Source organism: Dromaius novaehollandiae, chromosome 5 (assembly GCF_036370855.1).
Source record: "Dromaius novaehollandiae isolate bDroNov1 chromosome 5, bDroNov1.hap1, whole genome shotgun sequence".
NCBI classification, from domain to species: Eukaryota; Metazoa; Chordata; class Aves; order Casuariiformes; family Dromaiidae; genus Dromaius; species Dromaius novaehollandiae.
In genome coordinates this window covers 41889855-41905361 of record NC_088102.1, presented here as the reverse complement: position 1 = coordinate 41905361, position 15507 = coordinate 41889855, and the positions used below count along the sequence as shown (strand labels likewise).

General features: G+C 39.1%; 1 protein-coding gene across 1 annotated transcript in view; it reads left to right on the top strand.

Moving 5' to 3' along the window:
* Positions 1-15507, top strand: part of STARD9 (StAR related lipid transfer domain containing 9) — a 113410-nt gene that overhangs the window by 91710 nt on the left and 6193 nt on the right. Inside the window, exons 24-28 of the mRNA XM_026095738.2 lie at positions 197-11254; positions 12047-12244; positions 13007-13187; positions 14529-14675; positions 15331-15439. Coding sequence (XP_025951523.2) covers positions 197-11254; positions 12047-12244; positions 13007-13187; positions 14529-14675; positions 15331-15439 — 11693 coding nt within the window. The remainder of the gene's footprint in view (positions 1-196; positions 11255-12046; positions 12245-13006; positions 13188-14528; positions 14676-15330; positions 15440-15507) is intronic.

Genomic DNA, 15507 nt, shown 5'->3' with positions numbered 1-15507 from the left:
AGGACATGTAGGGGACTATATGGTTAATGACAGAATATATTTTTTTAATTATTTTCTGCCAGAATTTGTTTTTGAAAGGCATTAAGATTGTTGCTTCATATGTCATTACTCTTAACGGCAAGACGTGACTGGTGTGGAAGCATTGTAAAGTACGTTATTCAAGTGAGGATTAGGCTTTTTCTTCTTTTTTTCCTAGCTGTTTGTCGAAGAGGGAGACTGTCTCAGAGTTATCTACCTCATCAAATACTGATCAATGCTGTGAAGGCAGTCCATCACGGAAGCTGTCATCCATAGAGTATCTTTACAGAAAAGTTAAAGACATTTCTGGGAGAGATGACCTTAATGGTGAAAAAGCTATCTCCTTTCCAGTCCAGAGGCAGCTAAGTGAAAAACAAAAAACGTTCTCGTTTGGAAATAAAAAAGGAGCAGAAAAGGTCTCTAACGATTCAGCTATCGTGGCTCATATAAACAAAATTGATCAAAAAATGGAAAAGTTGGATGACAGCCCAGGAGAAACTGGATCTCAAAACCAGCCCTCTAAAAGTTGCTCTCCTGATCATTTTAAAGAGAAAGATGAACCTGAAACCTTTATTACAGGAACAAGAATGACAAAAGCAAAGGTGTTAGGAGATTTAAGTCAGCCTGTAAGCAGATATCTAGAACAAAATAGAGTTGAGGTATCCAATAAAAGGACTACAATGGATAACAATGCAAAAGGCCACAGTTCTCCTTCAGAAAACTTTCCTAAAGAAATGAAGAAAACAGAGGTGTATGGAAAGCCACCATCAGCACATCTAAATCAAACAGCAAACAATTTGAAGAGAGCACCAAACTCAGTCTTGCCAAGTTGTGAGAAACAGCAAGAATTTCTGATGGCAGCAACATCAGTTGGAAATCTCACCAAGATAAACACACAGGCACCACTCTGTTATGTTGAAAAAAAATGGCACAGTGCCGAGATGTTGAGTGCTGGAGTGACCAAAACAGTGGCAGATGTGCTAGGGAACTGGCAAGAGGATGATGAAAATGAGATTTCTGATACTGACAGTTCCTACTCTGTAGATTCTCTCTCCTGTGCTTATGCAAAAGCCATCACAGAGAAACTGAAACAAGAAGATTTTGACAGGAATAAACATCTCACCAATCCAGAAGATTCTGAGAGTGATGACAGTCAAATGTCACAAGACTCTCTGGTGGAAAAGGAAAATAAAGCCAAAAAGCAAAATAAAAGCCGATTTTACAAGTTAAGGGCCCACAACGAGCCAGCTAAGCTTTACCAAAGCAGACCTGATCATCATGTTTCATCTTTGGTGACATCATATGCATCACGCAGGAGACTGGGAAAAGTTGAAAGAAGTTTTTCTCTGGACAGCTTGGCTGATGGAGAAGAGATGCCAGCAGAAGAGTTGATAGAAGAATCCAAATCTGATTCGTCTGATGAAGTGCCAGCAGAGATTTTTTGGAAGTTACAGTCTCCTAGGTCACCAACTATGCAAACTGAGGAACACCATGAACTCAAGACCTGTGACAGAGATACAGAAGGGACAAATTATGATCTGAAGCTAAGCAGTTCCTTTTATTTGGATACTGAGGCACAGCCTGCTTCCAGTAATGCTTGCAAGCAGTTGCTGAAGGAGACAAAGGTCTGTTTTGTAGACCAAGAAAGGTCTCTTGATAAAAGATTGTATTACACAAGTGGAAATCCATTGCTTACTACTGATGTTTGGCCTTCATGTGACTTGAAGGGTGAAATCAGCAGCCCCAGAATAACAGCACCTTCTTCCCATGAAAATTTGGAATTTCAAGATGTTTGTCCATGCCCTTTGAGCACACCAGAGGGCTGGTTCAAGAAAGATGATCTGAAGCAGTCAGCTGCTGAAGTGTCTTTTGTTTCTGGCTCAAAGCAGATAAACAGAATTACTCATTTATCACACAGTATAAATGAAATAAACACAGTGTTTTCCTCTCTCACATCGGAAGTACCTTTACCTGAAACAGAAACAACAGCAGGTGCGAACAGAGTCTCTGAGAATGGATCATTCAATGAGACTCTTAAAGGATGGGCAGACTGTGATGAAAATACTTTCTTGGAATCTCAAGATGTAATGTCCTCATTTGTTAGTTCAGTAGGACCAAGCTCTTCTTTTCTTCCTATTTCAGCAAAACATGATTATTGTGAACATTCAAGGTCAACTCATCCTGAACATGAACAATTGAATGAATTGCCTACTTATAGGTCTACCACTGAATGTACACAAACATTCAGCTCTTTGGAAAGCACCTCCACTGCAGACTGCTTGTCACCTGTATCTGGAAAAGAAGAGGATTCTCTCTCCACAACTTGTCCAGAGCTGCCAAAAGATCATGATCTGAAAAAAATATCTTTTTTTTCCATGTTGCCTGTGCACATTTTGGAGCAGAGAAATGGCTGTGTAGATGCAGATTTAGAAGATGATTTCTTCAGAACTATTGAAAAAGATGACCTAGATGATGGCTGTGATAACTTGATGGTAGAATCAAAGATAACAGACACCAGAAGTGCACCTGTCTGTGCCCCTGCCACTGGATGTTCTACAGAACTTGCTCTTAATATGGCCTCAACACAGGCATCTATAGTAAAACGAGTAAAATCTGGAAGCCATGAGCAGCTCTTTCCAAGAAGAGAAATACCAACATGTCGTGATGAGGGTTTCTTTCTCAACAACACAAGAAACAAGACCTGCTATCCGGTAAGCAGTTGTGGGCTTCCGACATTTGTTGGACAAGGAGCAGAATCAGCTGTTATGGTAGGTCTCCTCAGATCTGGGGAAAGTAATCTGGAAACAGTGCAAGATATGGACTATGAACAAATGTCTGCAGAAGAAATAACAACAGACATAGATTTTTCTTCGGAGAAAATAACATACCAATTCAACCCTTCAGTTTTTGCTCGCAGTGCAAGTTATGACCAATCCGCAACACCAATAGCGATGTCTCAAACAGAGATAATCTGTATGAAAACAAGCACAGACAGTGTGACAGAGATTGTCTCAGAGATGCCTTCATTCAGAGATAATGAAGAATACCAAGCAAAGGATGAAGACTTGTCTTCATTAAATCATTACGAATTTAAAAGCAAAATTGTTTTAAAAAATTATTCCCATGAATGTTCAGACAGTCCTGCAAGTTGTTTTTCCCAGCGTATTTCAGAAAACTCTACATTGTGTGCTGATATCATACAAGAAGAAAGTAGGGAAAGTAAAGAACACAGTATCTTGAGTTCTCAGTCTGTAGTTCAGGAAGAACTTTCATCCAAATATAAAAACGTAGTGGTAAATGAAGTGAGTTACCTCACGGTGAACACAAATGGGAAAGGCACTGAGGCCTTCCCTACTGCTCTTTGTGAAAGTACAAATAATTTGCTCCCAGAACCCAATTCAGGCATATTTTACCAAGCTGCAACGAAAACTAATCTTCTTCAAAGTGCTGCTGACACTGAAAAATATGATAAATTATTGGAGCATGTCACAATAGTGAAAGGAAATTGTGACGATAGATCTAATCTTACTATGGAAGCTCATGCCCTAGAAAGTTGTTCTGGGGCACATTCTAACTGCCTTTGCACAACATGCTGTTCAAAATCAACAAGGCAGAAAAACAATATGCATAAGAGTGATATTTCTGTGGAATTTGATGCAACCAGTCTGTTGGAAGCAGAAAATCAGAACAAATCTTTACCTGAATCAAGAGAAGAGAAAGAAGTCCTTTTTGAAAGAGATTGTGCAGAAAATATTTTGCTTGTTGGAGAGCATGTAAACTCAGAGTCGGGAAGAGTATTTGAATACAGCACAAATGCATTAGCTACTGTTTTCCAAGAGGAGAGTCCTTATATGAATAAAAAATCCAAGTTTTTAAAAAATGCAGAAACTGATTCAGAAGAAACTATGGTTCCTTATCAGAGTACAAAAGAAGAAATGACCAAATTGATCAATGCTGTAATCAAACTAGAAGAAAATACATTGGAAAGTAAATCCAGACAGACTGAAAGTTTGCATGACTACCCAGTAGTCAAAGTCCAAAGTGAAACTGAGGATAGGAGGAGAGAGAATTTTAAAGGCAGCCTGTCTCAGAATCCAAAGAAACCTATTGATACCATAGCTTGTGAAGTTCAGCGTGAGTTTTATACAAACTTGTGCCTGACAGCAGCACACGAAGAGGCAGAGAAAGAGGAATCAAAGGTAGTAAGCACTGGTGTAGAACACACTCAGGAATCAAAAGCAGTTGTGTGTTCTGATAGCTGTCTTCGGACAAGTAACTTTTGCCAAAATAAAATAATTGACAAAATAGAAATAGATATTTATTCACCAGAGCTTTCAGTTGCTGCCCAAAACGCTTCTTCAGCCAGGTGTTCCAGCACCACAGATTTTACTCGGAATACTTCAGACTTACTTGATGCTTGTGAAGGGCTTTTACAGAGAGACACAACAACAGAGAATGTGTTTAATACAGAGGACACAGCTGCAACAGTAATAATGACAGGTAGGCAAGGAAATATTTTAGAAAAAACAGAAAATGAAAAACAAGTAGGTTCTAGCAATTTAACTGAATATTGTATTCCAGACTGCTTGGCCCATGAAAACTTTTATCAGGAAAACAAGGTTAATGGATGTGAAGTGACTGGAAGTGAAGAACAAACTATCATGACGAACACTGAGGGGCTGCTTGTTACAAAGCAAGAAGACATATGCACAGAGGAAAATGTTGTTTTATTTACTGAAGAGACTCCAATTGTATATCAGATGTATTGTGACAGAGAAGATGATGTGGAAATTTTAAATCAATGTAAGATCCCTGAAAGATACCTTACAGCTTCAGGACTAGACCACAATACTCTGTCAGTAGATGATTCAAGGTTAACACAAGATTACCATGATTGTATCGAAATGAGTGAAGATAGTGTTGAAATGAGTGAAGACAGTGGCTCAGTGGACTCTGTTATGGATATAAAAGACACAGTGATGAAAGACATCAATGTACATGACTGTTCAGTTGATGCTAGTACTGGAATAGACCAATGCAGAATTGAAGGAGAATCTAAAAGTCTCCATGTTAAAGAGGACAACCATATGTATATGAGTTGTTTTATGGAATATGCTGAGGATGACACTTCAGAAAAGTTGAATGTAAATATTGTTAGAAGTAGACCTGATATTTGTGAATCGGATCCAGTAGGCTCTGGAGTTGAGGAGAAGGAGAAAGTGCATTTGATAAATGTGGAGCAAGTAGCCAAAGAAGACAGAGAAAAGCAGATGTTTGTAGAAGAGACAGAGGAGGTAGAACTGATAGTTCTGCAAAACCTGAATGAACTGTTCCCTGAAAACAAAGACAGCTGGCAACTGACACAAGATGACAGCAGATTAAATGAAATCTTAAGAGAAACCCAGTGGGTGTCTACAAGCTTTTCGAGAAATAATGAAAACACCAGCAAGCCACAGAATCCACCAGCAACACTAAAGTCTACTGAAAAAATTCAAGAAGGTTCACTTGACTCCCTGTGCCAGTCTGTAAATCATCTTTTACACCTTGGAGTAAGTGACAATTCCTGTCTTATTCAAGATGTTCCCACTGCATTGAAAGGACATACAAAACCATCTAATAGCACTGTTGGAACTGGAGCTGTTCTTCCTTATTATGAAACATTAATGGAGAATGAGGTCTGTGTTGGTGCACCTGTTACAGATGACAAGAAGGGAGTAGATAAATCACTTTCTGATAAATTAGAAAGTAAAAGTGCTGCTTTCCTGGAAACTAGGATCACGCTGGACAGACAGGAGAAAGAAAGATCCTTCAGTGCACCTGATTCTGCTGCATCTGAGCAACCTGTCAATGAGAAGGACATCTCTTCTGCTCCCTATAGTATGGGATGTTATGAATCTGTAACTGTTGCACTTAAGCAAGGGTCAGAAGGAAATCCATTTTCCTTGGAAAAAATAGATTCCTCCGAAGATATAATTCAGGATATTAACAGCTCTCATGAAGAGCATAGCATGGATTTAATGGTTAACAAACTATCAAAAGACTGTTTTAATTCTGTAGAAGATACAGCTCAAGAGAAAAAGAGTGCCATTGTGTCTCATTCACTGCTCTTGGATAATTCCAAGTTGCTTTCTGGCTTTCAGGCTTGCGAGCCTGGAGAGATTCAGGAACATGGGACTTCTGAAGAGTGCTGTGCAGACCATCCACAGAGCACTGTTTCTGAGAATACTTCAACCCTTTCAAAAAGCCTGAACAACTCCCCAGGGGAAAATGCACATTATAGTGAAGAGTTTCTAAATTATAATAGGAATTCTTATACTCCTGAATATTCTGTTAGTCGCCTGAATAGCCCAGTCTCATTTGCAGATTTTTTAATCAGCAGCAATGGAGACAAATGTAGAAATGATGCTGTTCTCTTTGAAAAAGCAAAATACTTTGAATCAACCAATTTAAGTGTATCTGTACCTCTTCCTGATGTTCGCTCTCTAAATCAAAAAGGAGATGAAAGGAAAAATAATTCAGCAGTTACAGAGGCCACAGATGCTCAGAATAATAAACTCTCTGAAGAAGTTGTGAGAACAGATCAAAAGGGGGAAGCAATTCAAGATTCCTTCCAGAATTGCGATGATGAAAGAGAAAATAAAATGCATGAGTACCTAGAAGACTACACTTGCTCTTCTAATGTGACTGTACCAGAATCAGCCTTGCTTGCTTTTCAAAGCCTGGGACAGATTTGCAGTAAAGAATCAAAGTCTCTTCCATCCTACTCTGCAGAAGATACTCCAACTGATACACTCTTTCAAAGCTCCAACAACTTTAATGCTTTTGACACTGCTTGTTTACTGAGTCACTCAAAATCTCCAATATTTAGTCAGCTTGAGGACTCACGTCAAGGCACTGACTTGACCGAGCAAGTATCCTCTAGTTCTGCAGACCTGCACTCTGTAAAAGAAAGAGACTTTTCCCAGGCATTTCCAAAAGTTAATTACCCATCCTTAACAGCATTTTCAGAATCTTCTTTAACTGCAGATACAGACCACGGTAAAACAGGCACATATGATGTTTCACATCCAAGTACTTTGAAGCATTCTCCGTTTACTGTTTTACAAATGCAAGACACTCAGTCAGATAAGGCTGTGGTATTTGATGAGCCGACACCTGCTTCGGGAAGTATTTTACTTTCTCTTGCAAAAGAAAACAGGCATTATCCAGTATCCGACACAGAATCATGTGAAGATTCTGCAGTAGATGGGGAACCTCTACGTAGAAGTAATCATGAACAATTTGACAATGAAACAGCAGTTGATCAGCACCTCTGGGGTAAAGTTCCACTACAGAAAGTTTGCAAAGAAAACCCAGAGAAAGTACTTGATGATGATGACGACGATTCTCTTTTAATACCCTCATTACCTTTTAGGGATGCTGGAAGGGCAGTTCTTATTAAAGAAGGACAAATGAAAGAAGTACTTACCAGAAATGAGGAAGAATTGCATTCAGATACTGAGGTGGAACCTTCTGCAGTAACGAGAAAGGAGAGAAAAACATTAGGTAGAGAACCTGTTGAATTGCAAACTATGGTATCTTCAAATTCTCTAAATGAATTAATAGGCCCACAAATTGCAATGCTGCAAAATCTGTATCCAGGAAATGTTAACGTGGAACCTGAACACAAGTGCAATTCATCTGGTCCAACATGTCCCACATACAGCAGTAGCGTTGATCCTAGAGGACTGTATCACACTGTCTCAGGTTTTGAAAAAAAGCCTGTAGATCTGCAAGGCAATTGTCAGTTTGTGCCTACAGGTGATAATCCAAGTAGAACGAGTACAGATGGTAGAAAAGAGATTTTACTTAGCAAAAATGATACAAGTTCAAGTGTTGATAGCTCTGCTGATGATGCAGACAATTGTCCAAGAACGGGAGATGCTATAATGAAGAATAACACTCTGAAGTCAGAAAGACTGAAGTTTGCTGTAATGAATAATCAAAGTACCTCCTTAAAGTTTTTACCAGAAAACCATGATTTGCCTCCACAAGAATCGCAACTGGTGCAATTCAGGAGCAAAAGATCATATTTTACTACACAGAATACAAAGAGCTCTAAACAAAGTGAACAGAGACCTTATTTACAAAGTCATAGACTCTCAGCCCCAGCTATTGCTGTGATCTCTGATCTGGAATACATTTTGGAAGCTTCATCTAAGGCAGATCTTTCATCATATCCTGCGTCTAAATCACTACAAGATTTAAATATGAGTGTAGAGCCTCCATCACCAACTGAAGATGATCTTCACGGAATTGAAAGATTTTCAAAGCAAGAATCGAAGAATTTTCTACAGGTTAAATCTAAATCCAGATTTCAGCAGAGAATGAAACAAACTAAGAAATTTGCAAACTATAATCCAAAAAGTTTACAAAATTATGTGGAGAGAACTCAAAGCAGCCAGTCTTTAAAAGACTGCACTGTTCATTCTCTGTCATCTTTACTGCCCATAGCTCACCATTCTGTGGGAGCAGAATCAAATATCCATTCAAAGAGTAGTTCTGTAGCTCAGTGTAGTGAAGGGAGAGTTGAAGAAGCTGGATACCAGTCAGAAGAAACAGATTTGTTTCTACAAGACAATAAAGATGCAATGCATTTTAGTTCAAGTGATATCAATCCATATATTCATCCATGGCAACAAGATGGATCATGCAAGATTGGCTGGAAACAGTATGTTTTTGGAAGTGCAAGTGATGTCTCTTGCAATCAAATTCCTTTAAACCTGGATAATCGTAAAGTTATGAGATGTTCCAGTGTGGACAATGGATTGAATTCTCAAAATTCTCCTTTTCATTCTCATCTCAGTTCTTATGCTACAGCAAAAGTTTTATCAAGCACTTTAAGCAGCACTGAAGATCTTCAAGGATGGAACAATATCAGACAGGGCTTTGAATCTGCATACCCAAGCGACAATACCAACCAGTACAGCAATGTATCCAGTGAAACACTGGAAACTAATCCAGAAAATAATGTTGCCGATTTTGACAATGCTTCTGCACAGCCTGGTAACTCTTCAATGCAGGTTGATGAAATCGTACTGTTATATCCTTCTGAGTCAGAAAGGTCTTCCAAAAAACGACCAGGAATTATGTGTGAGCAGGGAACACAAACGGCAACTACAGGAAGGTACAGAAGACAGAGAAGGCACCAGAGAAGCTATACAGATGTTTCTGCAAGAAAGCAAGAAACAAGCAAAGATTTATTTCAGCAACCTTCTTCTTGGGCAAGCATGCAGAACCTGTCCATGCATCTTTCACAGCTTCTTCAGAACACTTCTGAGCTCTTGGGAAACCTCTCCCAACAAAATATTATAGATAATGAACAGAATGCCAAAATCAGGCAAAAGGGAATGGAAGAGGCTGTAAGAGCTACTAGATCAGATAGCTGCACTCAAACTACAGCAGATATAGGCATTCAAACAGAGATTTCAGAACCTCAAAGCAAACACGAAGTGCAGGCGAAAATGGAAAATGAATTGAGGGCAGCTCAGGCAGGAAACATTGATTTGAAAGAGATTGGTGCAGATGCAGTAGGTAAGATCCCCAAAAGGAAAGAGGAGATGCTCTCTTTCAAAGACAGAACACCAGAAAGAACCGAGATGAGAACCTTGAGTAATCCTGGTTTCCATGACAGTCTTGACAGCATTTTGGAAGATTCCTTTATGCGTCTGCCTCTCTTACCCAGAACCTCCACTCCCATCTTAGGTTTTCAAAAAACATTAAATGCACAGCAGAACGTTGCTTTTGCTAGTACCAGAGTTTCATCTATTGCATCGTCTTTGCTGAGTTCAGGGCAAGATGATTCTTCATGCACTATAGTTAGCAGCCCTACTAATAGCACCTTGCAATCTCCAACATCTTATGCTCAGTATAAAAGAACTGTCGATGAACTGGAGATTCCAGTAGAAAGAAAACTTTGTCATAAAAACATCTTGTTAGTTGATAGGGCCTCTTCCCCTATTCTTACTCTTAGTGCTAGTCCCAACAGCCAGATAGCTTTTAACAAGTCAGTCTGCTCTTCTAAGGGGCCTTTGGAATATTCCAGTAACACTTCAAGTCCTCTTCACAGTCACAGAAAGCAGAGGTCAGGACCACAGTCTGACATGGAACCGCACATGGACAACTTTTCACAGACGGAAACAGACAGTGAATCAAGCACTTCTAGAGACAACAAGGACATAAGAAAGATCTCTGGCAGTTTCTCTGACAGTTTATCAGATAAGATTGCAGCCAAAGAGCTTTTAGGAAGAGGTGGTACAAAAGACTTGAAACAAAAGCATAGACTCATGGTTGACACACACACTACAATTTGTGCTAAACGACTTTATCACTCTAGTAGTACGTTAGAGGTCTCTGGCCACAGGGAATTTTTAACAAATGATCTTACAGACCACAGTCCACTGGAACATTCACTTCATTGTATGTATGTCACAAGGAGAGGAAGAGGCTCTTTAGGAGGAATTAGGCATGAAAAATATGTGGGTAATTCTGATACTGCTTTGATTCATAACTGCTCACCTCCAAATTCTGACTTGCTTTTTAAACAAGAAATTAGTGCCACTTGTTCAAATAAGACAAATGCTGACAAATCCTCAGAATCTCAGGTAGAAGCACCTTCTCTACAATTTCATGATTTCTTTTGGAAAAATGAAAATAGCTGCCCTCTCCCTCTCTCTGATGTGAGCGATGTGCAGACTTCCTTGCAAGATGACCATACAGATTCTCTGTCTGAAAGTGAATGTGACACTGAAATCCTTCTGAACAAAAATACTACTTTTGCAAAGCCTCACAGGCCTCGGAGCTACAGCCTTCGTGACTTACCTGTACACAATAAATTTAGCAACTGGTGTGGCGTTAAGGGCAGTCCTCCTTCTTCATTACTTAGTTTGAGTGGCAGCACAGCTGATTTACGAAGTCAGGCAGAAAAGAAACCTAGAAGCAAGCAAGCAACAGAAATGGAAGGAAAATCTCAGCTCTCTGAAAGCAGAAGTAGAGAGATTGAAAGACTTCAGAGAGAGCGGGCTCAGATTATGTCTGGCATGCACCTGGATCTGTACCAGCACCCCCTTACTGTGGAACTCGCTGAAGCAAAGCTGAATTACGGCCTTGGGGAGACGGACGCGCTGCTGAGAATTCTTCAGAGCGGAACCGCAGATGACCTGATGTCGATTCCCATAAAGCAGCAACTTTATGAACGGTAAATTACTTCAAATAGTGTTAAGTATTTGAAATACACTTCATGTACTATTCGTTTAGCACAGGTAACATTTAGTAATGAACACTTAAATCATTGTGCTCAGTGAACTATATCTGAAGAAACGTAGCATTAAGCTTATTTTATACATAGTTAAGTAATGCATTTAAGGCAAAATTTTGGGGTTACTTAAAGGAGACAGGGAAAAGTACAAGATTCAGTGTCATTCAGATCCATTGTTCTTAGCAGCTGTGAGAGTGATCATGTGTGCCCTGTGACCATGGGACTGTATTTTGTTGATTTATTGCAGTGTAAAAATAATTGATTCATCCTGTTCATGGTACTATCTTATTCTTGCTTCTGTGAATAAACACTGCTGTATGAACGTGCAAAAACCAATTTTAAGAACCCACAAAAATAGAAAAGGAATTATGAAAAATCAAAATGCTACATTCTTGTGACTGGATGATAGAACTGAGTTTGGAAAGTTATCGTAACTAAAAAAAAATTTAGGAGTAACTATATCAGTCTCCTTTCTCAATTTGCCTCTCAGCCATTTTAAGCCTTAAACAAGACATTCGTATGCTTTTCCTACTGTTACGAAAGCAGTGGAGTTTTAGAATTTCGGCATCATCTGTCACCATGTGACTGAAGGGATGCTGGCAGGGGGAGTGTATGCTATTAGATTCCTATAAATTTTACATTACAAAGCTACCAGTTTTTAAGGTATTTAAAAAACAAAAATTGTAACTTTGCAGGGTGCACTTTGCGGCTCTAATCTTGTTTCCCTGACAGGCACATGAGGACTATTGAAACTCTGAGGAAGGAAAGAGAAAAAAGGCTACAAAGGTACCAAAGAAGCCGAAGTTTGAGTCCTCAAAAGCATCTGAGTCTGTTGCAGACGCTAGATGCAAGTCAGAGGGATTTAGATCTCCCCAGCAGACGGCGAGAATATCTACAACAACTGAGAAGAAACGTGGTGGAAAATACTAGGTAAGGTATTAGGAACACGTCTTTTGGCACGACGAACATTAAGTGTTCACGATAGGTGCCTGTGAACAATTTCTACTGACGTGTCTGAGACTTCTGTGGCAGGAGACAGCAGAACAGCAGAGGAATTATTCTCCTTAATGCTGAAGGCAGAAGTGGTAATCTTTGAGATAAAAAGTGTTTTCAGGATAAAACATGTGCCTGATTCCAGAAAAACATGCATTACATTCTTCCTTCTATCTAGTTATAACAAGCGCCTAATTTATTTTGCATATGATGCAAAAGGAAAGCCAAGGATTCCGTCTTGACTGATTACAGACCAATCTTATTTCTTGCTCCTTCTCTAACTTAAAAGCTATAGGAAATAGTTAAGTGTCATGTTAAATATCAAAAAGTGAGTTCTGTAGAACCAATCACCATGTAGAATTTGAGTTTTTCACTCCCCATTTCCTCTAAATGACTTCTGCTGCTTCTGTGGTAGGTTAGTAGAAGGGTGTTTTCCCAGCACAGTTATTTTGCATGCGAAATTAGTGCAAGTGCTAGAGAAATCTCAGTGGTGAACTGAACTTGCAATCTGAATCCATTTTCCAAGCTTAATGCCTTTAGTGAGCAAAGAGAAACTTTTTGGAGGCCACTGTAGCTACTTGCTGTTCTTGCAAATTTTCCTCTTCCATTTTGCAAGATGATTTTCTCATGGTACTTTGGCAGGTGACCTGGTTTCAAGTAACTTGTATACTGTTTTTCCCCCACTTACCATCCTTACAGAATTCAAGAACCAAAAAGAAGTGTTCAGCACCCTTCAGAGATTGAGCTATTGCTCCGAGACTATCAGAGGGCACGAGAGGAAGCCAAGACTGAAATTGCACGAGCTAGGGACAAACTTCGGGAGAGAGCTGAACAAGAAAAAAGGCGTATACGGGAGCAAATATTTTCTCAATTACAGAAGGTTAGTGTTATAAATTGTTCTACATTATTCACATTAATGTACTTTTTAGAGAATTTTTTGATGGTCCAATATTGTTATTTTCCTGATTGACATAATGTGTAGAAATAACAAAGAATTAAATGCAAATTTTTGCTTAAAAAAAGCTCTGTAATATTGAACAGATAAACTGTTCATGCTTCTGAACTACATCCTTCCCAGAGCTCTCGTTTCTTGATAACATTTTGTGTGCAAGAAACTCCACAGGTTTTCTCAGTGGATAGCTTGCACAGCCATGCCTGCTGAGCATATCATCAGCCTTTAGGAATAGTTCTGCTAAGGTAAAGTTAGTTTATTTCAATATGCACTTAAACACAAAGGCTTTCATTCTTTTTTGTCCGTTTCTCTTCTTAGACTGTCCTGTATTTGTCCCTTGTTTTTTCTTTTGTGCTTTGTTACCCATCATGCACAGTCAGAGTTTCTGTGAATTTTCTCCAATATCCAAAGACAATACCTTCTTTAGGATGACTCTGTTCTGACCAGTTTCTGACCATAATTCCCTGCAGTTACCTTTGTCACTGGATGACAATGCAGCTATAATGATAGCTGCAGACCTCCTCTCTTCATATGTGCAGAAATGCAATGAACATTCATTTCCATTGCTCCATGCCCCTTTAGGACACCTAGAATTCAGGTACCTCCACTGTATAACTGGATCCTATCCATATTTGTAAATCATCTGTGTTGTGAAACATAGAAGTACTTCACTAGGGTTGGAAAACCTAACTTAAAGCTGTTGTTGCAAGTATCAGTCATCTTAAAGTTCTTGGTCTTTTCTTATTATGTAATTTTTCCTCATCTTTTAGGCTGGCATGGAACAGTTGCATTGGTTAAAGTAAAATCTTCAGTCCTTAACAACCACATTTGACCAGCAAGTTAAATCAGGGAGTACTGGAGAAGTTGGCAAAGAGCAACAAATGGGACTGCAAAGAGATCTTTTTTTGCCTTCTTTTGCTCTCCTAGAAACATGCTAGTATTGGTTTGACAGTCTGGATTCTTGTTTCTGAAGAACAACAGAAGCAGAAGCTGCAGTCATTCAGATCTTCCCAGATTGCCTGGTTTTATGGAGTGATTCATGGCTTATATAATCTTAGGTCTTTCTATTGGGCCTGCTTATTAAGTGAAATTGATGAATACTTTCTGCATGGCAACAGCTTTCGTATTGTCAGCACACCTTGAACCAAATCAGACTTTAGATGATCGATCCTTCATCTTGCAGTGCTGTTATCTTTGTTGATTTGACTAGGTGCTGTGTAAAGTAGATTTTGTGCATTTTGGTCTCTAATATTCTGACATCTATTACAGGAAGAAGCCAGGCTGAAGACTCTTGTAAGTACAAGCACTTTATGTACAGACTCCAGCCTCAGCCTTTCCTCTGGCCCAACATCTGGTTACAACAGTAGTAACACAGCTACGTATACTGCAAGTAAACTCAGCAGCCAGGAGGGACAGGTGAGAACAAACTGTTGCCAACTGGCCAGTGAGACTGATGTCTCCTGATGCTTCAGAAGTAACAGGGATAATACAGATCAGAAACCTTTTTGAGATGGTTCATGTTCTGTCATACCTCTCAAGCAAGACAAGTCTGTGTCACTGGTACATGGAGGGCTTACATAAGGTGGAGGGAGTATCACCATGTAATTGCAGAGGAAAATGGTACTTTGATTTCTTTAAGCTTTTTAAAGCTGATTTATAAAAGCCGAACAGTGTTACTATTGTCAGCAATGCCATCAGTCAAAAGTTTTAGTAATAGCAAGATTGTTTTGTGGTAAACCAGAATCTGATATTGTCAATGTGCCTCTTAGTGATGAGAGATGCACACACTGACATGAGGGAGTTTGTGTGTGAATGTGAACAGTCCTGAAATTAATGTTTGGAGCATGTATCTGCGGGTGGCTCCTCATACTTGTTTATTTTGCTAAATTTCCTGTGATATTTTTTTTTTTTCCCATAATCAAGTGAAAGGAAATTAGTAATGTTATGTACAGAAAAGCTTCCAGCCTTGTAAAGCAGATTTGCTCTGAGTATTCCACTTATTGCATTACATAATTTGATTATTTTTCCCAGTTCACACCAAAAAAAGTACTTTTTCTCTCTCCCAAATTAGATTTCTTCTGGAAATGCAGAGCTTTCAAGAGGGGATACTAGAGGTCGTTCAGCTGTTAGAAACAGTCAGCTTCATGTGTTAGAACAACTACAGAAGGATTCAGCATTTGGTAAGTACAAAACATACATCCGCTTATGTAAGAGTCATATTTCAAAACCTTATGAGATTTATTATTTA